Source organism: Anolis carolinensis, chromosome 4 (assembly GCF_035594765.1).
Source record: "Anolis carolinensis isolate JA03-04 chromosome 4, rAnoCar3.1.pri, whole genome shotgun sequence".
Lineage (NCBI taxonomy): Eukaryota > Metazoa > Chordata > Lepidosauria > Squamata > Dactyloidae > Anolis > Anolis carolinensis.
The window spans coordinates 185,089,994-185,116,041 of NC_085844.1; the positions used below are offsets into that span (position 1 = coordinate 185,089,994).

Sequence of the window (26,048 nt, forward strand, 5' to 3'; positions counted from 1 at the left end):
AACGAATCCCACAAGTTCGAACAGACAGGTGCCTCAGTTACCTCCTTTGGCATTGCAACAAAACTAGCATCCAAGTCGAAGCGAGTCTGAGCGACTTTGTCTGCAAAGTGGTGCGCGAACTCGCTGCACCGAGTTGCCGAGTCTTCGGGTGCCCCTCCCCCCTCAGGAGGGTGAAGGAGCTCCCTGACGACCCGAAACAACTCCGATGGTCTGTTAGTTGCAGACGCTATGCGGGCAGTCGTGAAGGTCTTCCTGGCTGCCCGCAAAGCCGCGGAGTAGGCCCTAATAGCGGCTCTAGCCCGTGCTCGGTCAGAAACGCTACGAGTTTTCCGCCAGTGGCACTCTAGTCCCCTCCTCGAGCGCTTCATCACTGCCAGCTCCTCCGTGAACCAGGGAGCCGAAGTGACTCTTCGCAATGAGAGGGGACGTTCGGGGGCGATCATGTCAATTGCCCTGGACATCTCGCTATTGTAGCGATCTACCAAGGCATCGACAGGATCGTCAGCCTCCATGACAGGAAGATCCCCAAGAGACCTCAAGAATCCATCTGGATCCATCAGTCTCCTGGGGCGGACCATCTTAATGGGTCCACCACCCCTGCGGAGGTTTGAGGTCACAGTGAGTCTTAAACTGATCAGGTGGTGATCGGACCATGACAACGGAAGAATATTTTGCTCTTCCGCTCCGACCTCACCACCTGCCGCAACAAAAACCAGGTCAAGTGTGTGTCCAGCTTGATGAGTGGGACCAGATATCACTTGGGACAGTCCCATGGTCGTCATGGCGGCCATGAAGTCTTCAGCTGCACCAGTTAATGTGGCCTCGGCATGAATGTTAAAGTCCCCCAGCACTACCAGCCGCTGAGAGACCAACGCCGCACCAGAGATCACCTCTGCCAGCTTGGGCAGGGAGACTGCCGTGTCGCGGGGTGGACGGTACACCAGCAGAATCCCCAAACTGTCCCGGGTACCCACCTTAAGATGGACACACTCAAAACCTGCAGATTGCGGGATGGCGCACCTGACCAGGGAGATTGTCTGCCGAAAGACCACCGCAACCCCACCTCCCCGCCCCCCGGCTCTGGCCTGCTGTTGCACCCCGAAACCTGGAGGACACAGCTGGGCGAGATTTACCCCGCCGGGCTCATCCAACCAGGTCTCGGTGATGCAAGCCAGATCCGCCGCTTCATCCAGGATCAAATCCTGGATGATAGCTGATTTACCATTGACGGATCTGGCATTAAATAGCAGGACCTTCAAACGGAGGGGACTGTCATGGAGGCTACCACTCCTATCCTTCTCCAGGGTCGCAAGAACTCTGTTGCGCTTATCCCTGGGATAAAGGTGACCACTCCTCCTCCTCCCCCACACGACCTCAATGGTCTCCCCCAGGCTCCGGTCCACTCCCCCCAGGGCGACAGGCAGGATAGAGCTCTCATTGCGATGCCCTAGTCAGCTGTCCATAAATGGGGAGCGACTCAGGATTCTATCCTGCTTAGAGTCTGAGAATGAATCCTGTAATGATGTTAGTCTTCAATCTGCTTGGACATGCTGGCTAGGGAATTATGGGGCTTATAATTCTGTCCAAACTGCTATCTTTTCACATTCTGCCTTTTCTTTGAACCACATGTATTTTTCTAGTGGTGCCACATTATTCTCAGGTGACTGGGGACAAGGAATATAGAAAAAAGGGACCATAGAAAGCTGTTTTACAGCAGGTCAGATACCTGGATTCCATTTCAGGACCCATCTACACTGCCGTATAAAATCCAGTTTATCTGCTTTGAACTGAATTATATGGCAGTGTAGACTCATATATTCCAGTTCAAAGCTGATAACTTGGATTCTATGACAGTGCAAATCCAACCTTTGTTGTCCCCAAACCAGCTGGAAGTGGCTCACTGAGATTTAGGGGTAGCACTCTTGACTAGCGCTTTCAATAATTTAAAATGGGACTTTTAACATGCAAAATATAATGAATATATTTCAGCTCCTTTTCAGGACTTTAGTCCTGAATAAAGTTCTGTATCAACAAATATAAAATGGCCTTATATTTCAGCAGTTATATGATAGGTCAGTTAAAATAGAACCTAGTTCAAATATGTAGTAGTAGTAGATACAATCTAAACGTTCAAATTAAAAAATAGAGAAAAAGAGTAAAATGAGTTATAGAAAGGTCCTGTCATATATATTTTGGTAAATCTCCTCTGCTGAGATTTAGTTGTCTATGCTTCCTGTGCTAGCAGTTAACCAATAAAGAGAGAAGGGCTCCTCTGGTGAAACAGCTCCACTGGCTGCCCATCCATTTCCAGGCACAATTCAAAGTGATGGTGTCAACTCATAAAGCCTTATACAGTTTGGACCCAGGTTATTTGAAGGACCTTATCTCTGTCAGCCTGTTAGAAATCTATGATCATCTGGGGAGGGGTTTTTCTCTGACTCACTTCCTGTTCAAGTGTATTTGGGGGGAACATGGGAGAGGACCTTTTCAGTACCTGCTCCCAAATTTTGGAGCCCCCCCCCCCCCCCACGAGAGGCCAGGATGGCCCCATCTCTGCTTGCTTCTTGCAGGCAGATGAAGACATATCTCTGCCATCAGGCATTTCAGGGATGATGAGGGGCAGGCTGCTGGAGAGGTTGTGGGTTGGATTGAGAGAAGATGTTTAGCTTTTAAAAGTAATTTTAATTGTACTTTAACTGTATTATAACTTTTGTATCCATGACACAAATCTTTAATTGTTTTTATACATTTTGTATTTGCCTTGTTTTTAAATTTTGTTGGGTTGTGTCATGTTGATGTTAGCTGCCATAAGTCCCGATGGGGAGAAAAGCAGGACAGAAATGAAATGAAATAAACAAACAAACAAATAATAACATGAGAAAAGGTATTCTGAACCTCTCCAAACACTGACCTCTGGCACTGAAAACAGGGTCGATTGGCTTCTGGCTAAATTCTAAATAAGAACCACACTCCTTTTATACTACAGTTATAAAGCTATGATCTCACTTTAACTGCCATTGCAATGTTCTGTTGAACCCTAGGATTTGTAGTTTAGGGAAGAATAGTCAGGATTCTCAGCCAGAGAGGTCTAGTGCCCTGTCAAACCCCAGGATCTCAGGATGCCATCACTGCAGATAAAGTGGAATAGTATTATAACTATATAATGTGAAAGGTCCCAAGATAGACAAGGCATCTCTCATCCACACAGGGAGAAAGATTTCTGTCAGATCTCATTTCCAGTTCCCTTTCCAAAGTTACCTTCTAGCAGACATAGATCTATTGCAATGCACTAATTACAGATTCCATCCTATGTGAATTAAGTGGATACAAGTGCCACCAGCCCAGGGACTTTAGGCTCTTTGCCTTAATTTGTGCGGTGTGCCATTCTCTTGTGCTGCAGGCAAAAGTAATTTCCCTAGTCTGGAAATGTGATTTAATTTGACCTCGTTCACATAGGATCAACATTTTTTACATTCCCATTCCTAATTTCTGTGGGATTATGGGAAATTAGTTTGGGTCATAACGATTGCACCTTTTGTTGCCATTCGACTTATGTAGACTTTTTCCTTGCAATTTGCGAGGGTGCTTGGCAAAATAATGCTTTCTAAAGAATTACGTAAAGTACACCTGAAAAGAATTACGTAAAGTACACACGTGCTTTAAGGAGCACAAAAGATACACAACTGATGAGTAATCAAGGGAAGTTATAGAGTATTTGGTTTATCTGAAGAGCTTTCAGAGGATGAATTTATATCAGGGATGATTTGCACCTCTGTTCACATCATGTATCGGAATAACAATATCCAAACCAAATCTAAATCCTATGTCAGCTGGACATCCACCCAGACCCTGGACTCAATATTATGTATTAGTGATTAGTCAATTTATCAACAGCATAAGTAGATAAGAGAAATTCAAGACACCAAACCATTTGACCATTGCATTGTCCACAAGTTAGGAAACTCAGTGGACAACCTTCCCTATGAGTGTACTTGAGCTCAAGGTGGGTAGTAATGTAATTTATTGTGGGCTTTAATATGTCTGGTGCCATGGTGAGAAAATGTCTAACAAGAGCTGTAAAAAAATAAAGAAACCTCTTTATGTGCGCAGGTGAATCATCTGACTGCACACAAAATTGTTTTTCCTCCAAGTCTTTGTCTTCACATTCACAACAGCTCATCCCTCTTTTGCCACAGAATATAATCCCAGCAATATGATGGTTCCCTTAGTGACAGTTAAGTGGGTATTACTGGCATCTCTGGCTGATGTATGCTAGGCTTCTTCAAAATGATACCTCCAGATATTAACTAACTAGCTAATTAATATCCTGCCTTTCTCCAGCCTAGTACAAAGATTCCTAAAAAGTGTATAAAATTACAACACCATACTTCTCCTGTTGCATAAGCTCCACTAGCTGCCTGTCTGCTACCGAACACAATTCAAAGTGCTGGCTTTAGCCTAGAAAGCCCTAAACAGTTCCGGCCCATCTTACCTGTCTGAACTTATCTTCCCCTATGAATCACCTCGGAGATTAAGATCATCTGGGGAAACCCTGCTCTCGGTCCTGCCTGCTTTGCATGCGTAACTGGTGGGGACGAGAGACAGGGCCTTCTCAGTGGTGGCCCCTCAGCTGTGGAACTCCCTCCCTAGCGACATTAGATTAGCCCCCTCCCTCCTAGCCTTCAGAAGGAAAGTAAAAACCTGGCTCTGGGATCAGGCTTTCAAAAAATAGCACAGTGCAATAATAGATCTGGAATATGTGCAATGACTACGGAACGTCCGTAGACTACAATTTCTGATGGTGTGATTTTAATATTGAATGTAATGTTTTTAAATGTTTAATATGTATTAATTTTAATTCAATTTATTTTAAGCTTAATGTCTTGTATGTATTTAAGGCATCAAATAATTGCCATATGTAAGTTGCCTTGAGTCTCCTTTGGGGTAGAGAAAGGCAGGTTATAAATAGGGTAAATAAAATAAATAAATAAATCCTAAAGTTTGTAGACGTGCAGATGTATTTCCCCTGCTCACCCTATCTCAAGAGAAGAGAGGAAATGCTACTAAATCTATAACTCAATGAAGGCTAAGAGCTCATTGGCCAAAGATTGGCGACTGTGAGGTGGGAAGTAGAGCAGAAACTCGTGGAGGGAGGATGGTATGATGAGGCTGGAAGAGGGATAATTCATTAATACATTCAGTTCTAGCAGACAAATAGGATTTAGGGTTGCTACAGACATGTCACCTTTCTTCCTACAGTGAGTGAATGGTAAGAGGAAAGGTTTTGAAGATCGCATCAGTATTACATGGCAGGCCCAGAAACTGAGGACATTAAAGTTTTTTTCCTTCAGATCTTATGTGCCATTCCCTCTCCAAATTTGCTGGGGACTGATGGCTGTACATCATTCACGTATTTAACTGAGGTGACTTTCTGGCTATTGATGTGGCCAGTGGTATGTTATTTGGAATGTAAAAGGGAAGACATAAATAGCAGTGAAGAAAGAGGGTAATAAGAAAAATATTAAACTGCACAGTGGAAATCCCAAGGGAATGACTACTGCAATAACTGACCTCCAATATAGTGCAATTTATTTCATGCCATGGCAGGTTTATAGGTGCTTGTAGGGCTGCAGACGAACACCAATTTGCTGCTGCAGTTTGTTTTGATAACTGAAATTTTCAATAAATCTGTATTAAAATCAAAGGGAAAATTAAATAGACCCAAGTTGGTGGCATGAGGGATAAAGTATCACATTACTATACTGGCCTTCTCAAGTCAGGGACATCAGTTTCCTAGTTCAGTTGCAGGTCATAATAATATGGTTTTTTGAGATTCAGGGGTCATCCCTGAACGGCAGACAGCCAACAACACTCCTGAGTGCAGAGCAAAGACCTGTCCACTTTGACAGCAGTACAAATGGAAATGTTTCATGGGCAAGGAATGCTCCCGCAGCCCCAGCCCTGTTCTTCCTATCCAGACCACCTCTCAAGGCATCGCAGTGGTGTACAGTAAATCCTGCTGAATGAAGTCAGTCATGAAGGCATGGGATTTATTTCTCTGAAGCGTGTCCAAGGGGCTGAAATAGGAACAGGATTTTTTCCAGTGACCACTTCAATACTTCTGCAACTTCTATCAGACTACTAGAAGAAAACTAGAATTGAAAGGACAAAGTCCTTATTGCTTTTTCAACAGTGGGAAGGTTACTTACAATTATGGAACTCTGAAATTTAGGTGGTATACAGTCACCCCTCCACATCTGCGTTTTTGACTTTTGTGGATTTAATTAGTTACTGATTTGATTAAAACGTTCTCTCTTTAGGAATCTCTAGATCCTCCATTGTGGTTCTACAGACCCTTCTACACTGCCCCTATATCTCAGGATCCCTGATTATTTGCTTTAAACTGGATTATATGAGTCTCCACTGCCAGATAATCTGGGATAAGAAGTTAACCTGAGATTAGATTTTGGGATATAGGGCCCCAGTAGAAGGGCCCCAGTCATGCTAGAAGACCAAGCGATTCCTAGAGAGAACACCTCTCTAGGAATCTCTAGGTCCTTCAGTGTGATTCCATGCTCAGCTTCCGATGAAATACAGCTAGAGATTCATGATGGAAGATTTAGGCCCCTTCTACACTGCCATATGCAATCCAGATTATCTGCTTTGAACTGGACTATATGGCAGTGTAGACTCATATAATTCAGATCAAATCAGATAATATTGATTATCTAATTTGATAATCTGGATTATATGTCAGTGTAGAAGGGGCCTTAGAAACTCCTAAACATATGTTCTCTCAGATTTTTAAAAATAGCAATTTTCTTTCATGGTTTTTCACTTTCACAGGTATCCTGTGCAAATGTGGGGTGCTGGTTGTACATGTTACTGAAAGGCTGGTCAGATTCAAAAGGCAGAGACTACATACTGTGTATCCCCAAAAATAAGACAGTGTCTTATATTAATTTTTGCTCCCAAAGATGTGCTAGGTCTTATTTTCAGAGGATGCCTTATTTTTCCATGAAGAATAATTCACATTTATTGTTGAACAAAAAAAAGAACATTTATTATATGGAGTACAGTAGTTGTCATCACAAACCAGCATAACCAGACCAACTATGAATCCTTTCAAGAATGTCTTGTTACTACCATTATTTCCATGTACAATACTCTATGGTATGTACATTTACCAATCCTGCATGCTCTGGTGTTATGTTTGGCGAGCATGCTTCCAATCAAAAACTTTGCTAGGTCTTACTTTCAGGGGAGGCCTTATATTTAGCAATTCAGCAAAACCTTTACTGGGTCTTACTTTCAGGAGATGTCTTATTTTCGGGGAAACAGGGTACTTCTCCATACAGTAATGTAGAGACTGTACGCCTTGGTGCACAAACAGAACTTTTTCTGAGAGTGAACAGGCTTTCATAGCCTTTTACTAATCAGACTTTTATAACTACGGAGAACTGTACTCAGGCATAGCCAGAACATATGAAGCACATACGTACACAAGATGTGTAATGTTAAAGTGAGCAACTCTGAAATCACATTATTTGTCTTCTAATATTTATGTGAGAACGGTTTTAAGCACATTTGAGATGTGCGGGTGGCATATATATACAGAGAGAGAGAGAGAGAGAGAATTATTTGCTGATTATACAGTATTTGTTTGACTTGAAATGTATCATAGAAAGACACGTGTTCTGCCAGTCTAACTATTTGCCCTTCTAGTAGGTAAGTAGGAAATCTGAAGTAGTAACTTTTCTGGAACTTGCCTTCAAAATTTAATTCAGGCTACTAATAAACTTCCAAATTGTATAGTTTCTGTATGTGTATGAACAAACTATGGTAAACAATTCCACAGCAGGTTGCTGTGAGTTTTCTGGGATGTGTGGCATGTTCTAGAACCATTCTGTCTTGACATTTCACCCACAACTATGGCAGTCATCCTCAAAAGTTGTGAGGTATATTGGAAACTGGGTCAGTGAGGTTTATATATCTGTGGAAGGTCCAGGGTGGAAGAAAAAACTTGTCTGTTGGAGGCAAGTGTGAATGCTACACAACAACCCTATTCAGATAAGGTAAATTTGAAAATCAGAAAAAGCTTCTTGAACTGATCACCATAAAATAGACAGAGAAAGAATGACCATAAATAAAACTCAGCTATCGAAATCCATGAGTAGCTTACACCTAGTTAGACTCTATTACCATAAATGCCAATTATTTGAATCTAGAATCAGTAACAGCCAAAAAGTAAAATGAAGAGCAACTTTAGCGATTATCATGTGATATCAAGCCTTGTTTCTTACACTGCAATGGCTAATGTAGGAAATACAATTTGAGGTCCTCAGTGAAGAAAAAAGGGTATAGGCATTTTTCAAAATTAAAAGCAATAAATATAATATATAACATGAAATATTATTTATAACTGAACTCACATTTCATTTTAATTCCTTGCAAGTGAACATAATGTTGAAACCATTACATGGGAAGAAGAAGCTTTGAGTACTGTATTGAGGCTGAAGGTCACTCTATCCTCTTTCCTGTTTCATAACCTTCCATGGATTCATAATAGCTAAGTAATCAACAAATAAACAAACAAGGTTGCAAATCCGTGATAACTGACAGCTTTCATGTCAATTGGCTTGCTAAGTGAGTGAGCCCAGTCTTGTCAGGTTCAGCATCTTGGACAGTTCCTTTAACATTCAAGCTGAAACATAGAAAACACTACCTTCCACTCTTCTACAACCACTGAAAGCAGCTTTGTTAATGATGGAACCCAATGGCATGTCCTAGCTACTTGGGTCACACTCCTGATCCGTTTTTGTTTTGTCATATGCTTCCCAGTTTCTTCAAGATGGATCTGTGAGCTTCATTTTTAAATCAAGGTTCAAACTGTTATTTGCAAGCAGACCTTTGGGATAGTCCAAGACAGACCTTCTATATTCTACTAGGTGTTTCCTTGTATCTATGGGTTGAAGTTAGTATTCCCAGCCATAATGGAATGATGCTGCATAACAAAGCCTTGTTTCCAATGAGATTACCAGGATAGCAACCTTATATGACCATATAGCTGTTTTGTTCATAACATTATTTATCATATTGTTATAATATTTCTGAAATTCCTTCTCATATGCAAATGTTTTGTTTTATATGGGTTCAGCATCAGTCCTAGGCTAACTTAATACATTAGTAGTGTTATAAATGGGTCCCTTGGAGCCTTTTTATTACAAATACTCTAGACAGCAAGTTTGGTGAAATAGAAGATAATTTTAACACTGGTACAAGTTAGATGCCATATTTTATTAAATCTAGATATCTGATAGCTATTGTGATCATGAGAACTGATCCCAATATGTTTTATAGGGGATAGTGGCATGAAAAGGAAATGGGTAAGGAGGGTGAAATGTGTCATGCAATCCCCCATCTTGTTTATGCAACCCCCATTTTGTTTTTTGTGTATGTGCCACAGCATTTTCAGAATCACAACAACCCTTCTAAAATTGATGCTCACCAATGCATTTTCTTCCTCTTGGAAAGAAGTCACTAGTGGAGTGCCACAGGGTTCCGTCCTGGGCCCGGTTCTGTTCAACGTCTTTATTAACAACTTAGATGAAGGGTTAGAAGGCACGATCATCAAGTTTGCAGATGACACCAAATTGGGAGGGATAGCTAACACTCCAGAAGACAGGAGTAGAATTCAAAACGATCTTGACAGATTAGAGAGATGGGCCGAAAGAAACTAACAAAATGAAGTTCAACAGGGACAAATGCAAGATACTCCACTTAGGCAGAAAAAATGAAATGCAAAGATACAGAATGGGGGACGATGCCTGGCTTGACAGCAGTATGTGTGAAAAAGACCTTGGAGTCCTTGTGGACAACAAATTAAACATGAGCCTACAATGTGATGCGGCGGCAAAAAAAGCCAATGGGATTTTGGCTTGCATAAATAGGGGTATAGCGTCTAGATCCAGGGAAGTCATGCTACCCCACTATTCTGGTCATCGCAGTTGAAGGGAGATGTTGACAAGCTGGAAAGCGTTCAGAGGAGGGCGACTAAACTGATCAAGGGTCTGGAGAACAAGCCCTACGAGGAACAGCTTAAAGAACTGGGCATGTTTAGCCTGCAGAAGAGAAGGCTGAGAGGAGACATGATAGCCATGTAAAATATGTGAGGACGGAGGGAGCAAGCTTGTTTTCTGCTGCCCTGGAGACTAGGACCCGGAACAATGGCTTCAAACTACAGGAAAGGAGATTCCACCTGAACATCAGGAAGAACTTCCTCATTGTGAGAGCTGTTCGGCAGTGGAACTTTCTCCCCCGGACCATGGTGGAGGCTCCTTCTTTGGAGGCTTTTAAGCAGAGGCTGGATGGCCATCTGTTGGGGGTGCTTTGAATGAGATTTTCCTGCTTCTTGCAGGGGGTTGGACTGGATGGCCTGCGAGGTCTCTTCCAAATCTACGATTCTACGATTCTAAAAATATGATTCATTTAGGGAAGAAACAAGTCTTGATAACTATAAGCAGAAGCCGGGATTAGTTATTATATTTCCATTTCCTCTTAAATTGAAATTCAGAATGATCAACCTGATAACAGTGTATTTTTCTCTTACTACACAATTATGGATGTACAGCATATTTTGGTATCTGTTTAACATTTAATGTGGAACCATGGACCAATTCTCTGATGCATTTTTATTCAATCCGTTTAGCCTTAAAAAATATGAGAGAAGCTTTGGGTTCAGTGTAGACTACTTAATATGAAACGAACAACCTTGTACATCTCCCTATTGCTTCTATTCATCTGTAATTCTTCACTTTCCTATATACACAAAGTCTCAGCCAAATATACTGCAGTGGATCCATGGTTGCAAGAAACGACATGAATATAAAAATGTTCATTAGGAATATCAGTATTCTCCTAAATATGTATCCAAATTGGTTAATTAGTTCCCTTGAAGCTGAATGATTTGGACTGGCACATTATTAATTTGTTAAAGAGTACATACTATAATACAAGAATAATACTTATGGGTATTAAAGATATTGTCACAATATTCGTACTCAGCCAAAGATACTATGCTGGCACAGGGAGTCTCTCTCTCTCTCTTTTTTATAGAAAGAAGATGGTTTACCATTCCACCTGATGTTGACACTGATGTTGACACAGGCTCAGAATTTCACTTTGCCTGGGGAAAAAACTCTGTTTCCTAAATCAAATCTGAAATTTTCAGCATTAAGGAAATCTTGATGACCACATGAGAATTATTTAAAAGCCTGATACTGCCATAGCAATTTAAACATCTATTTTTGAGCTGCAGTTGGCGTGAATATGTGAGCAGACTATAATGCCTCAATTAATGCTTTGTCTTTGGCTCCATCTACACTGTCATATAATAATTTGAAACTGCATTATATGTTCACCGTGGAATTAATGCAGCTTGGTGTCATTTTAAATTCAGTGGCTCCATGCTATGGAATCCTGGGAGTTGAAGTTTAATAGGTCCTTCAGCCTTCTCTGCTAGTTAGTGCTGGTGCATCAAACTACAACTGCAGTTAAAGTGGCATCAAGTGTCATTAAGCGGCTTAAGCGGCCGAGGGGGGAAAGGAAGGGGCCTGAGGTTGTTAGGAATGGTGGGAGGAGTTGAAGTCCAAAACATCTGGGGGGCTCAACTTTGCCCATGCCAACTTTGCCCATGGTGTAGATGCACCCTGAGTAATAAGGAATGTGAAAGTTCAAAAGAGTGAAAGTCTTGGTTAAACAAAACTGTAATACTGAAATTAAAATGAGCAAAGAAGTGCATTGAAATAGAAAGCAATAGTTTCCCTTATTTCTTTGGAGCTGAAAGCCTTTATCAATTATCCATCTATGAACGATTGTAAGGGCATCTTCTGTCATTCTTCTGTCTGACCTATGAGAAAGGCTGGAGGCATCCCCGCCTCCTCAAATGGGCCCCCGAAAACTACGCTTCCCACAATGCCACGGAAAGCAGCGGCGCGCGGGGAGGTGGCAGCGCGCACGCGCCCCTCCCGGAAACACCCGCCTCTTCGGGCGGCCACCGGCGCTGTGGTTGGCTGGGAGGCTCGTCACTCAGAGCGAGTTCGAGGGTCAGAGGGCGCGGAGGTGAGTGGTTGCTGTGGGGACTCGTGGTGCGGAGGGATGGGGTGTCCCGGGCCGCGGAGGGGGGCGGGGGGCCCGCGGTCTGGCGGGGTTTGGCGTGTGGGGGGCCCGGGGCCTGAGGGACGCGCAGGCCCGGCCTGTAAGGGCCCTGAGGCCACAGCGGGGCGCGACGCTGGGGAAGAGCCCAGGGCGGCCTGGGTTGCGGGCAGGGTTGGGCTGCGCGGTTCCGCCAGGCCTGCTTGCCAGGAGGCACATAGGCTTGCTCGGGTCGCCTCCGTTTTTGGAGGAAGGGAGCACTGGAAGCTGTAGGCCGGGAATAGGATGGCTGTGGTTTGAGGGAGGGGTCTTGATGCATTTGCGGCAAGATTTTGTGTGCCAGTGAATGGCTATCAGGGAATCCTAGTGGGAGGAGACCATCAGGGCCATCCTGTCCAACGTTATTCTGCCAGGCAGGAACACAATCAAAGCACTCCTGACAGATGGCCATCTAGTGGGAGGAGACCAGGAGGGCCATCCAGTCCAACCTCATTCTGCCAGGCAGGGACACAGAATCAAAGCACTCCTGAGAGATGACCATCCATTGAATCCTAAAGTTGCAGGAGACCACGAAGGCCATCCAGTCCAACTTCATTTTGCCAGGCAGGGACACAGAATCAAATCACTCCTTACAGATGGCCATCCAGTGGGAGGAGACCACGAGGGCTATCCAGTCCAACCCTATTCTGCCAGCAAGGGACACACCATCAAAGCACTCCTGACAGATGACTATCCATAGAATCCTACAGTTGGAAAAGTCCATAAGGCCTATCCAGTCCAACACCATTTTTCAAAGCAAGTATTCTTGACAGATGGCCATCTATAGAAACCTAGAGTTGGAAGATACCACGAGGGCTATTCCGTCCAACTCCATTTTGCCAGGCAGGACATGCAGTCAAAGCATTTGACCGATGGTCATCCATAGAAACTTATAGCTGGAAAAGACTATGAGGCCCATCCAGTACACTTCATTCTGCCAGGCAGGAACACACAATCAAAGCGCTCCCAACATCCAGCCTCTGTTTGAAAGCCTCCAGAGAAGGAGACAGCATCTCTGGAGTGGGAGGAGACCAGAAGGGCTATCCAGTCCAATCTCATTCTGTCAGGCAGGGACACATATTCAAAGCACTCCTGACAGATGGCCATCCATAGAATAATAGATTTTGAGGAGACCATGAGGGCCATTTAGTCCAGCCCCATTCTGCCAGGCAGGGACACACAATCAAAGCACTCCAAACAGATGGCCATCCATGGAATCCTAGAGTTGGAGGAGACCATAAGGGCTATCTAGTCCAACACTATTCTTCAAAGCATGAATACCCATTCTAAGCATTCCTGACAGATGGCCATCCATAGAAACCTAGAGTTGGAAGATACCACGAGGGGTATTTGGTCCAAGCAGGCAGGACAAGCAATCAAAGCACTTGACAGATGGTCATCCATAGAAACATATAGCTGGAAGAGACCATAAGGGCCATCCAGTCCAACTTCATTATGCCAGGCAGGGACACAGTCAAAGCAGTCCTGACAGATGACCATCCATTTAATAATAGAGTTGGAGGAGACCCATCAAAAGCACTCAGGGAAAGACACCATCAAAGCACTCAGATGGCCATCCAGTGGGAAGAGACCACGAGGGCCATTCAGTCCAACCTCATTCTGCCAGACAGGGACACAGAATCAAAGCACTCTTGTCAGATGGCCATCCATTGAATCCTAGAATGGGAGGAGCCCACGAGGACCATCCAGTTCCAACCTCCTTCTGCCAAACAGGGACACAGAATCAATGCACTCCTGACAGATGGCCATTCACTGACCCCTAAGTTGGGAGAAGACACGAGGGCCATCCAGTCCAACCTCATTCTGCCACGCAGGGTCACAAAATCAAAGCACTCTTGACATAGGGCCATCCATTGAATAATAGAGTTGGAGGAGACACAAGGGCCATCCAGTTCAACCTCATTCTGCCAGACAGGGACACAGAATCAAAGCACTCCTGACAGGAGTGCTTTGATTGTGTATCCCTGCCTGGTAGAATGGGATTGGACTGGATGGCCTTCATAGTCTCCTCCCACTCTATGATTCAATGTATGGTAATATACATGGAATCCTAGAGTGGGAGGAGACCATGAAGGCCATCCAGTCCAATCACATTCTACCAGGCAGGGATATACAATCAAAGCACTCCTGACAGATGGCTATCCATAGAATAATAGAGTGGAACGAGATGACAAGGGCCATCCAGTCCAACCCCATTCTTAAAGGCATGAATACCCACTCTAAGCATTCCTGACAGATTGCCATAGAAACTAGAAACCAGGAGGCCTATTTGGACCAACCCCATTCTGTCAGGCAGGACATGCAATCAAAGCCCTTGACAGATTGCCATCCATAGAAATCTAGAGTTTATTGAGGGCCATCCAGTCCAACTCCATTATGCCATGCAGGAACACCTAACCAAAGCGCTCCCAACATCCAGCCTCTATTTAAAATCTTTGAGGGACTGCATCATTCTCTGAGGCAACATATTCCATTGCTGAACACCTTATACTGTCAGAAGGTTCTTCCTAATGTTTAGGTGGACTCTTTTCCTGCAATTTGAATCCATTGCTCCATATCCTAGTCTCCAGAGCAGCAGAAAACTACCTTACCCTCTCTTCAATGTGACATCATTTGAGATATCTAAACATGTTTCCTTTCAGCCTTCTTTTCTCCAAGCTAAACATACCCAGCTGCCTAAGCCACTCCTCATAGGACTTGGCTTCTTTGACTATTTTGATATGTTGAGACGCAAGATTATCCCGACTTGGAGAAGGTTGCAATGGTTGGAAGCAAGGTGTTAAGGGTTTTGATGGGCCAAGGAAACTCTCCAACTCAGGTTGGGAGTTAGTGGGTAAGGGAATGTTCCAGGGAAGAAATCACACTTCGACCAGAAGTGGTACGACTCATTTGGTGTACACATATTGAGAATCAAACATTCTGAACTCAAGGGTGAATAAAAAATCTCAAAGTAGAAATAATAGGAGATGAGCAATTGTCATTAAACTTCATGAAAATGGGTATGCAAGAGACAAAAAGTTTCTAAGAGCTACAGGTGTATCATGGAATCCTAGGATGGAATGAAGTTAATCCTGCCCATCATTGAAGCAGATGTTTAAGTAAATACAATGAGTGTACAAGAATGGAGTATCCATGAGACACAGGTGTTCCATGGAGTCCTAGGGGATGAAGTTAATCCTGCCTGTCATCTAGATAGTTGGGAAACAGGTATATAGGCAGAAGTCAAATATTGTGATTGATAGTAGCAGCCACATTATGTTTGGGGAAAATTTTGATTCTGGAAAAACACTGGCAATTAGGAGATTGTCACCAACTATTTAGACTGAATAATTTCCCAGGAGGTCACCCACTGAATTCAAAGGGATTCATTATTTGTATAAACATTGCTAGGAGGATCACTCTGTCAGTGTTTGGCTTCACAGTGTGTACTGTTTTTTTTTTTTAAAGGAAACATCAACTGTTTTTCCCAAATCAAAACTGATCAAGAGATGCAAGTTGGCATTGCAGTTAACTTGCCAAAGTATTTATATAGGTACAATAGGTCTTTCATAATATGAACTTCTTTATTCCTCTACTATTTGTTCTCCTACTAACTGTTCCCTGACCAGCACTTTAGAGACTTAGAAGGAATTTGATTTGCTGGCAGATATGTTCTTCAGGAAAATTCCTGAGGTTTACGGAGCTGCAATATTAATAGTGCATCTTGTGATCTGCTTCATACCTGTGTCATCTTTATGCAAGTCATGGCTCTTACTATTCAAACTTTTAGTGCCAGCATTTCTAGAAAGAAGAGACAATGCTTTTTTGTATCATGTGCAGTAATAATTTTGTTCCCCTTCATCTTTGCTGTTCTTGATTTAAGTTAGTTACTTTTGTGTGATATTATCATAAATTCATTGGCTTCCAGCCTTTTTAAAATATGACTTTTGTATTTGCGAATTTGGACACTTAGTCCATATTTTGGATCACAGCATTATGTTACTTTGAATAAAGTAACATAAAATAAAATTAAAATTAAAGGGAGAGAAAGATAATTGTGACTTTGAAACCAACCACTTTGTCTGACCATTTATGATTATAGTGATTAATTATAGCATACAATACATCTTAAAAATAGACACTTCTTGTAGGAAAAAAATATTCTGTGCTGCACAACAATTGCCTTACTGATAGTGGAAGATGCTTCATATAGGAAAGTGATATTGGGGCCGGGCTGTGGCGCAGGCTGTGGCGCAGCTGCAATAAATTACTCTGACCATGAGGTCATGAGTTCGAGGCCAGCCCGTGACAGGGTGAGCACCCGTCAATTAAAAATAAAAAATAGCCCCTGCTTGTTGCTGACCTGGCAACCCGAAATATAGTTGCATCTATCAAGTAGGAAATAAGGTACCACTTATAAAAAAAAGTGGGGCGGCAAGTTTAACTAATTTACGACCTGGAATGAGGAAGTGCCATCAGAGTGGATGATGAAGCAGCTGCTCCCCCCTGTGGCCAGAATCAAACATCCCCTCAGGAGAAGGTTAAATTGCCTCTGCGTCTGTCTGTCCTGGTCTCTGTTTGATGTGTTTATGGGCATTGAATGTTTGCCCTATGTGTGTATAATGTGATCCACCCTGAGTCCCCTTCGGGGTGAGAAGGGCGGAATATAAATACTGTAAATAAATAAATAAATTATATACACTATAAGCTTAATATACGAATTGGCTGTTTTACTCTTATTTAGGACTATTGTTTTGGATACTGGAACTGAGTAATAAGCAAGTGCTAGGTCATCACATAATATAAAAGCATGAATATGACTTCATCCACATCTTTGTGGAAGTTATATTATCACATGTGCCAAAATAAATAAAATGTGTAAAAATTAATGTGCAAGTTTATGATATTATCTTCTAGGGTTTATGTTCCATACAGGAGGGGAGAAAGTCATAATTAAAAATTAGTACTGTGAGTCCGCCATGTTAGAATTATACTATATGTTTTTGAGATGATAGAAGTGGAAATTGGTTCTTATTGGAAATGAAGGGATTTATAGTCTCTTCATGTTTGTTTGAGACAATTTTGGCCCAGAATGGAGGCCCCCCCCCCCATTTTTCTGTTGAGAATCACATTACCTTGGGAACTGTATACTAATAAGAGAGGATTGAAGGTAATTGTCACTTTATAATTGTGATAAGAGAGGACTGAAGATAAGGTAGAGCTGTACCCAAGTTATCAGGAATATGTTCTCTCTCTGCCTTTTCTACTCCTCTTTCTTTTCCTTCCCACCTAGCAGGCGCAAAGATTTCAACCAGTCATATTCAGAAGGCTTTTGAAATTAAACTAAGGAGCACTTGAGCAGAGGCTAAGAGTTGTGCATTGCACATCCTTTTTTAGAATGTGGTACAGTAGAGTCTCACTTATCCAAGTTTCTGGATTATCCAAGCCATTTTTGTAGTCAATGTTTTCAATATATTGTGCTATTTTGGTGCTAAATTCATAAATACAGTAATTACAACATAACATTACTGTGTATTGAACTACTTTTTTCTGTCAAATTTGTTGTAAAACATGATGTTTTGGTGCTTAATTTGTAAAATCATAACCTAATTTGATGTTTAATAGGCTTTTCCTTAATTCCTTCTTATTATCCAAGATATTCGCTTATCCAAGCTTCTGCCGGCCCATTTAGCTTGGATATGTGAGACTCTACTATATTATGGTTCTTCAGTGTAATGACACACCAAAACTTTCATTAGTATCAGTAGTTTGATCTTTAACCATTAAGATGTATTCTATTTAAATCACAGGATTTGTCTGAAGTGATTTCCCAAGATGCTGACACATTGGCTATTGACCAGACTGACTGTGCTGAATGGAGAATGTAGTAATATTATTACTATACTTTGCAATTCTTTAGTATTTGATTTTTAAATCATTACAGTGTCCATGAAAAAGGGCTGATTTTCTTCAAGCCAGTTAGATAAACAAATTTTCTTGGCCATCAAGCATTCTATAATGAAAAAGCCTGAAGTAGAGAAGAGCAATCTTCTAGTCACAGTGGTGTGTGTTATCACACTAGAGGTAAAAGAGTAGGCAAAGATTATGTATCCCATTTGAAATCCTGTGACTACCTCTTGCAGAATTCTGGCATTTATAGTTTAGTGAGGAACAGGACCTCTCTGGCTGAGCATTTTAAAGGCATCTCTCCTAAACTGTAAGCCTAGAATTCTTCAGGAGGCAGCCACAGAATTTCAGATGGGATGCATACTCTTTCAGCTCTAGTGTGATATCAGCCTCTCTTTGATATCGGGGTGAGAAGGACGGGATATAAATGTTGCAAATAAATAAATAATTAGATTCTGGATGGGGGGCATAACACAAAGTTAATATAAGAAGCAACTCCAGAGTCAAAGTTGTGCCCCACAGCTTATGTTGTTTGGATTTTGACATTTTAAAGTAGCATGTTACATAGGTTAAACTTTGATGTATATATGTTTCCTACTCTTCTAGTATGTTAAGGCACACTTCTCTTTCCCCTTCTTCCTTTTAATACTCCTATAGTGTGCATTACTTAATACAGTAGAGTCTCACTTATCCAACATTCACTTATCCAACGTTCTGGATTATCCAACGCATTTTTGGAGTCAAGGTTTTCAATATATCGTGATATTTTGGTGCTAAATTCATAAATACTACATACTATGTAGTAATTACTACATAGCATTACTGCGTATTGAACTACTTTTTCTGCCAAATTTGTTGTCTAACATGATGTTTTGGTGCTTAATTTGTAAAATCATAACCTAATTTGATGTTTAATAGGCTTTTCCTTAATGCCTCCTTATTATCCAACATATTTGCTTATCCAACATTCTGCCGGCCCGTTTATGTTGGATAAGTGAGACTCTACTGTACATTGTTCAAACACTTGGTTTGTTGTTTACAGACATGATACTGGCATGCGATTTTGAGATATTTAGCATAGAAATGAAGATGTTATAATCCAATTTAATGAACATAGATCCACTCTAATTTTTACTTGAGTTTTAGCTTTGAAGAGAGGTGCATACTTTCTGACACAGCAGAAAGCAGAAAGGACTCCCAGCAGCACTGTTGTCATTGATTCTGTTTTGGAAATGGCCTTCTGAGCGCTTTCCCCCCCTATCATTTGCTTTCTTCCTCCTAATTATCTTTTTATGATATTCTGAATGAAGAGTATTGATGGTTAGCTAGTGACCAGGATTCCTTTTAGTTTATGTAACCCAGTGATCAGGACAACATCCTTGGATCAGTAAAGTCATTCAAAAATACAGTCAGCACTTTCACATGTTTCTCTTCTGCGAAATTGATTATTTGCAAGTTCATAGCTACTGTTTAACTAGTTCCACCTCCTCACCCCAATCTTCCTGCTGCCTCAGCTCACTGCCATTCTTTCAAAAAGCAACAGCCTGTCACTCCCACACTTCACCATCAAGCCTCATCAAGATGTTAAACTCTTTCCTCCATTGCTCTCCTTCCATTTCCCATTGACACAACATCTATGTTTGAAACTCTTCTTTCCATTGCTCCTTCTTCGCCTTCCCATCAAAATAATACCTTGCTTCCTCTATTGCTCTTGTACTTCTTTACCTTCCCATCAAAGCAACACCTAGGTTTAAAATTTCTTCCTCCATTGCTCCCATTCCCACTGAAGCTTCATCAAGATTTGAAACCTCTTTCTTTATTTCTCTCTTCCCCACACTCCATTGGCTATCATCCGTGCACAAAGTCTCAGTCTGAATTGAAAGCCCCTGTTAAATCGCCTTTACCTCCACTGGCCCCCCATCACCTTAATTTCAGGCTGAGGTGTTCTAGTGGGTGGGAGAGGACATAGAGGCAGGAAAAGGAGGAGGAGTGGGGAAGAAGTGGGTGGTCAGAGAAGGCCTTTACATTCAGGCTGATATATCAGAGAAAGGGAGTGACTGGCCAGGCAAAAAGAGACTCTATGGTGTGGGGAGGTATTGCTAGAGTTGTTCATGGAGTTTTATTTCTGTGAGAATCCTGTGTCTCTAACCCCTCAGAGCGTGGAGGGCTGACTGTAACACATTGCTTTTGCCCATCCTAACCTGTAAAGGCTCTAAATTGTCAAGAAGTAGTTGGCAGATTGCGTAGTAAAAATTGTCAGTTTTTCATGTGAGAATTCTGTTTTATCCTGCCTAAAAATTGCAGTGTCCTATATTAAAGAGGACTTCTTTGGGTGTCACTGAAATGAATAATTATTGAATAATTACTACTTGGCTATGAATGTTTAGTGGCAACCCTACTACAAGAACTTCTAAGTAAAATGGATTGTGTGTATCCATTTCAGTCTGGCTTCAGGTCTGGGGATACAAATTATTTTGGTGGACCACCTCAACAGCATCCACCCAAACATCCAATTCACCATGGAAAAAGAAAAGGAAGGAAAACTGCCATTTCTAGATGTTCTGGTCATCCGCAAATCCAATCAACAATTGGGCCACACAGTCTACAGAAAACCTACACACACAGATAGATACCTTCATAAATACTCCAACCATCACCCAAGTCAAAAAAGAAGCACAATCAAAGCCCTGACAGACCATGCACAAAGAATCTGCGAACCTCATCTCCTCCAAGGTGAACTAAACCACCTAAACTGGGCTCTATAGGCCAATGGATACTCCACCACAGACATCAGAAGAGCTGCAAGGCCAAGAACAAGCCATGAGAGTCAAGACAAAGATCCACCCAGAGGAAAGGTGTTCTTACCATACATCAAGGGAACCACTGACCGCATAGGCAAACTGATGAAGAAGCACAACCTACAAACTATCTACAGACCCACAAAGAAAATCCAACAAATGCTACAGTCAGCGAAGGACAAGAGGGATCCTCTCTCCTCTGCAGGAGTCTACCAGATACCATGCAGCTGTGGACAAGTCTACATAGGGACCACCAAACGCAGCGCCCAAACACGAATCAAAGAACATGAAGGACACTGCAGACTAACTCAACCAGAGAAATCAGCCATAGCAGAGCACTTGATGAACCAACCTGGACACAGTATATTATTTGAGAACACAGAAATGCTTGGCCACTCCAACAACTATCATGTCAGACTACACAGAGAAGTCATTGAAATCCACAAGCATGTGGACAACTTCAACAGAAAGGAGGAAACCATGAAAATGAACAAAATCTGGTTACCAGTATTAAAAAACTCAAAAATCAGAACAGTAGATGGGAAGCAACACTATGAGGGCAGAGGAGTTCCAGGGATGACTAATGACTCTGAACAAAGGATGCCCCCCAGGCAAGAGACGAACCTTTCCAATGCTAATTGGAGTGATTAACTACAACATTCACACAACATTCCAACTGACAAAGAACTCTTCTCATACCCTGGACTTCCCACAGATATATATTAACCTTCCTTGCCTAGTTTCTCCATGCCTCACAACCTCTGAGGATGCCTGCCATAGATGTGGGCGAAACATCAGGAGAGAATACTTCTGGAACATGGCCATACAGCCATACATACAACAACCCTATTTTGGTGGCCCTATTATATGAATGTGAATATCCTATCTCCTTTCCATTATAAAAATTCAGGCAAAAAGTTCAGCAGAAATCAGTGGGTGAAACAAAGAGCCACAGTCCTTTGAATACTGTCACAGAGGGCTTGAGCTTGTAAATGAATTTCTGTAGATTTTTCTATTGTGTATTGCAGGTTTTTCTAAATCAGGGAGTTTTTAAAACTATTCCATTACCACTAATTATTTACGGTTAAAAAGTGGTTTTCTTCATTACTTATTACTTTGTAGCATAGGCAATCTATGTTCTGTCTGTTAATTTTCTTTTACTTTTGGCTGCATATGTTGTATGAAGGCGAATAGTGAAGAATTCCTTAAATTTCTCTTCAATATCCCTAAAATTAGTTTGAAAATCTCTTCCCGTTGCTTGCTTTGGGAGGAAAATCTGTGATGAAGGAATGGCATGCAAATTTTTGAATTCCCTTGAATGTCCTTAACACTTGTTTGAAAAAGTTACTGAAAGACTCCTCAAAGACACAAAATACCTCAATATTATATTGTATTTGAAGTGTAACTTTTTTCTTCCCTTGTTATGCCAAAAGGATGGCTATCCTCTTTAAAATTTTTGCAGTCAAGCTGTCAGTGTATTCCCAAAATCTTTTATTTCGTTGGTCATGTCCAAAGCCACAAATTTGTATGATGTACAGTGTTCCCTCACTTATTGCTGGGGTTAGGTTCCAGGACCACCCGCAATAAGTTAAAATCCGCGAAGTAGGGACACTATATTTATTTTAATATTTATACATTATTTTAGTAGTTATACACTATTTTAAGTCTTTATCAACCAATTGTGTGTTGATAAATCGCCTCCTCCTCCTCTTCCGCTTGGGCTCATTTTCTCTCCCTTTGGCTTCTCCTTCCTCCCTCCCTTAGTCTGTAAATTGTAAATTTTTATGATTTCTATAGTCTTTTAGAGTTTATTGAAATACCGCAAAACAGCGAATCCGCGAAAAGTGAACCGCAAAGTAGTGAGGGAACACTACTCTACAGAGATCTTGTGTTACAAGTATGGGGTGGTGTTTTTGGATTCATGTCTGCTCTGATGATCTAAATATATTTTTTCATTTGACCTGTACTGACAGTTGTGACTGGGTTATAAAGTGTGCAAGGTAACTTGAAATATGTATATCTTTAAGACGTCCCCCCCCCCCAGCTCCTTGTGATAATAGACTGCAGAAAGATGTAATCAAAAATCCTAACAATTTATTGCTTTATGAATTTATGCCCTTTTTGGTGAAAGCAAGCTATTGGAATAATCCAACTGTCTCATTTATGCCTATGTATAGGTTTGATTTGTTTTAATTACAGTTGCTTGTAAAATTTAAATATTAGCATTATGCACAAATTCCCATAAAGATAAGATTCATAGGATGCTTTGTCTCTCTTTTTATAAAAGTTGGAAGCCCGAATATCCTTCATTTGTTTGATTGTAATTGGAGGCAACTGTTGTATATTTCCCTTGAGACAGGTATAGGCTCACGTTTTATTTTGCTATTAGTTACTTAAAGTGTCTTGGCTTCTCCTTCCCCCGTTATTGTTTGCCTTTATCTTCCTTTTTTTTCCTTTTTATGTGCATATATGCACGTGTCTGTCTGCTCTCTCTCCCCGTCTTTCTCTCGCACACATACTACTTCATCTTCTCTTTCTTCAGACTCATACAGATCTAAATTGTGTGGCAAGTTTCTTGATACATCTTTTTAGTATGCCCTTGGTATACAGTTTTATGCAGTTGTGACTGTAATTCAGTACAACACAATTACCATACTGGACATTCTGCTGCTGCTGCTCAGTCGTTTAGTTGTCTCCGACTCTTCGTGACCTCATGGACCAGTCCACGCCAGAGCTCCCTGTCGGCCGTCACCGCCCCCAGTTCCTTCAAGGTCAACCCAGTCACTTCAAGGATACCGTCCATCCATATTGCCCTTGGTCGGCCTCTCTTCCTTTTTCCTTCCATTTTCCCCAGCATCATGATCTTTTCCAAGCTTTCCTGTCTCCTCATGATGTGGCCAAAACACTTCAGCTTTGCCTCTAATATCCTTCCCTCCAGTGAGCAGCTGGGCATTATTTCCTGGAGGATGGACTGGTTGGATCTTCTTGCGGTCCAAGGCACTCTCAGGATTTTCCTCCAGCACCAGAGTTCAAAAGCGTCTATCTTGCTTCGCTCAGCCTTCCTTATGGTCCAGCTCTCGCATCCATAGGTTACTATGGGGAATACCATTGCTTTGACTATGCGGACCTTTGTTGCCAGTGTGATGTCTCTGCTCTTCACTATTTTATCAAGGTTGGCCATTGCTCTCCTCCCAAGAAGTAAACGTCTTCTGACTTCCTGGCTGCAGTCTGCATCTGCAGTGATCTTCGCACCTAGAAATATAAAGTCTGTCACTGCCTCCACGTTTTCTCCCTCTATTTGCCAATTATCAATAGGTGTAGTTGCCATGATCTTGGTTTTCTTGACGTTTAACTGCAGCCCAGCTTTTGCACTTTCTTCTTTCATCTTGGTGATAAGGCTCCTCAGCTCTTCCACACTTTTGGCCGTCAGAGTGGTATCGTCTGCATATCTAAGGTTGTTAATGTTTCTTCCAGCAATTTTAACTCCAGCCTTGGATTCCTCAAGCCCTGCATGTCGCATGATGTGTTCTGTGTACAAGTTGAATAGGGAGGGTGAAAGTATGCAGCCCTGCCATACTCCTTTCCCAATCTTGAACCAGTCTGTTGTTCCGTGATCTGTTCTTACTGTGGCTACTTGGTCTTTATACAGATTTCTCAGGAGACAGACAAGGTGACTTGGTATCCCCATACCACCAAGAACATGCCATAGTTTATTATGATCCACACAGTTGAAGGCTTTAGAATAGTCAATAAAGCAGAAGTAGATGTTTTTCTGAAACTCCCTGGCTTCCTCCATTATCCAGCGGATATTGGCAATTTGGTCTCTGGTTCATCTGCCTTTTCTAAACCCAGCTTGGACATCTGGCAACTCTCGCTCCATGTATTGCTGGAGTCTGCCTTGTAGGAAATGAGCATTACCTTACTGGCATGGGAGATAAGTGCCACTTTACGGAAGTTTGAGCATTCTTTAGCATTTCCTTTTTTTGGTATGGGGATATAAATGGATTTTTTCCAATCTGATGGCCAATCTTGTGTTTTCCATATTTGCTGGCATATGGCATCACCTTGACAGCATCACCTTCCAAGATTTTAAACAGCTCAGCTGGGATCCTGTCATCTCCTGCTGCCTTGTTGAAAGCAATGCTTCTTAAGGCCCATTCAACCTCACTCCTCAGGATGTCTGGTTCTAATTCACTCACCACACCGTCAAAGCTGTCCTCTATATTATTATCCTTCCTATACAGATCTTCTGTATATTCTCGCCACCTATTCTTGATCTCTTCAGCTTCTGTTAGGTCCCTGCCATCTTTGTTTTTGATCATGCCCATTTTTGCCTGAAATTTGCCTCCAATGTTTCTGATTTTCTGGAAGAGATCTCTTGTCCTTCCTATTCTGTTGTCTTCTTCCACTTCCATGCATTGCTTGTTTAAAAATAGTTCCTTGTCTCTCCTGGCTAACTTCTGGAATTGTGCATTTAATTGGGTGTATCTCCTCCTATCGCTGTTTCCTTTCGCCTTCCTTCTTTCTTGGGTTACTTCCAGTGTCTCATGCTATCTAACTCAAAATATGATTATCAAAATTTAGACCCACAGCTTTATTTTGTGCCAGAGACCATTTGGAATGCGATATTAATACATTTGAATTGAGATCTCTGTTGAAAAGAACTCATGTAAACCTCCTGTTCAGTTCGGTATTGATCCTGTGATAGAGGGATATTGAACATGTCTTGACATGATCTTCTACATTTGAAAGTCATGCTTACTATTTATTTCAATATCCCTCTTTGTCTTTTTTCCAGTGGTCTAGAATGCTTATGGTAGCTAGGTATTGTGCCTTATCTTCAATCTGCATGGTGGTTTCAAATACTAAATGCAGAAAGGAAGAATACAGAACAAAGGAGTTCAGTTTATCACTATCAAAGATGATGTCAAAAATTATATTGTATATTTATATACCACTTGTTAATGTGTGATGAGCCTATGAATTTTATAGTTTTTCCTAGGCATGGAATACTCGAGAGTTTGTTTGTCACTGCTTTCTTCTGAAATTTAGTCTACTAGCCTGGTATTCCTTATCAGTTACCCACCAATGTACTAAACAGGGATGATCCTGCTTAGTTTTCAAGATCAGATGGACTCTGGTGTGTACACA

At 41.7% G+C, this 26,048-nt stretch overlaps 1 protein-coding gene across 3 annotated transcripts in view; it reads left to right on the plus strand.

The window, feature by feature from the left end:
- The first annotated feature begins 11,937 nt into the window (after positions 1-11,937).
- The window catches only part of eri3 (ERI1 exoribonuclease family member 3), a 283,942-nt gene continuing 269,831 nt past the window's right edge, over positions 11,938-26,048 (plus strand). The window contains exon 1 of one of the 3 annotated variants that reach the window (XM_008109512.3): positions 11,938-12,120. Coding sequence is in view for 1 of the 3 variants with exons in the window: in XM_016993221.2 (XP_016848710.1) it covers positions 18,028-18,076 (49 nt within the window). In the remaining 2 variants the exon portion in view is untranslated. The other 2 variants (XM_062978374.1, XM_016993221.2) reach the window with 2 other exon arrangements.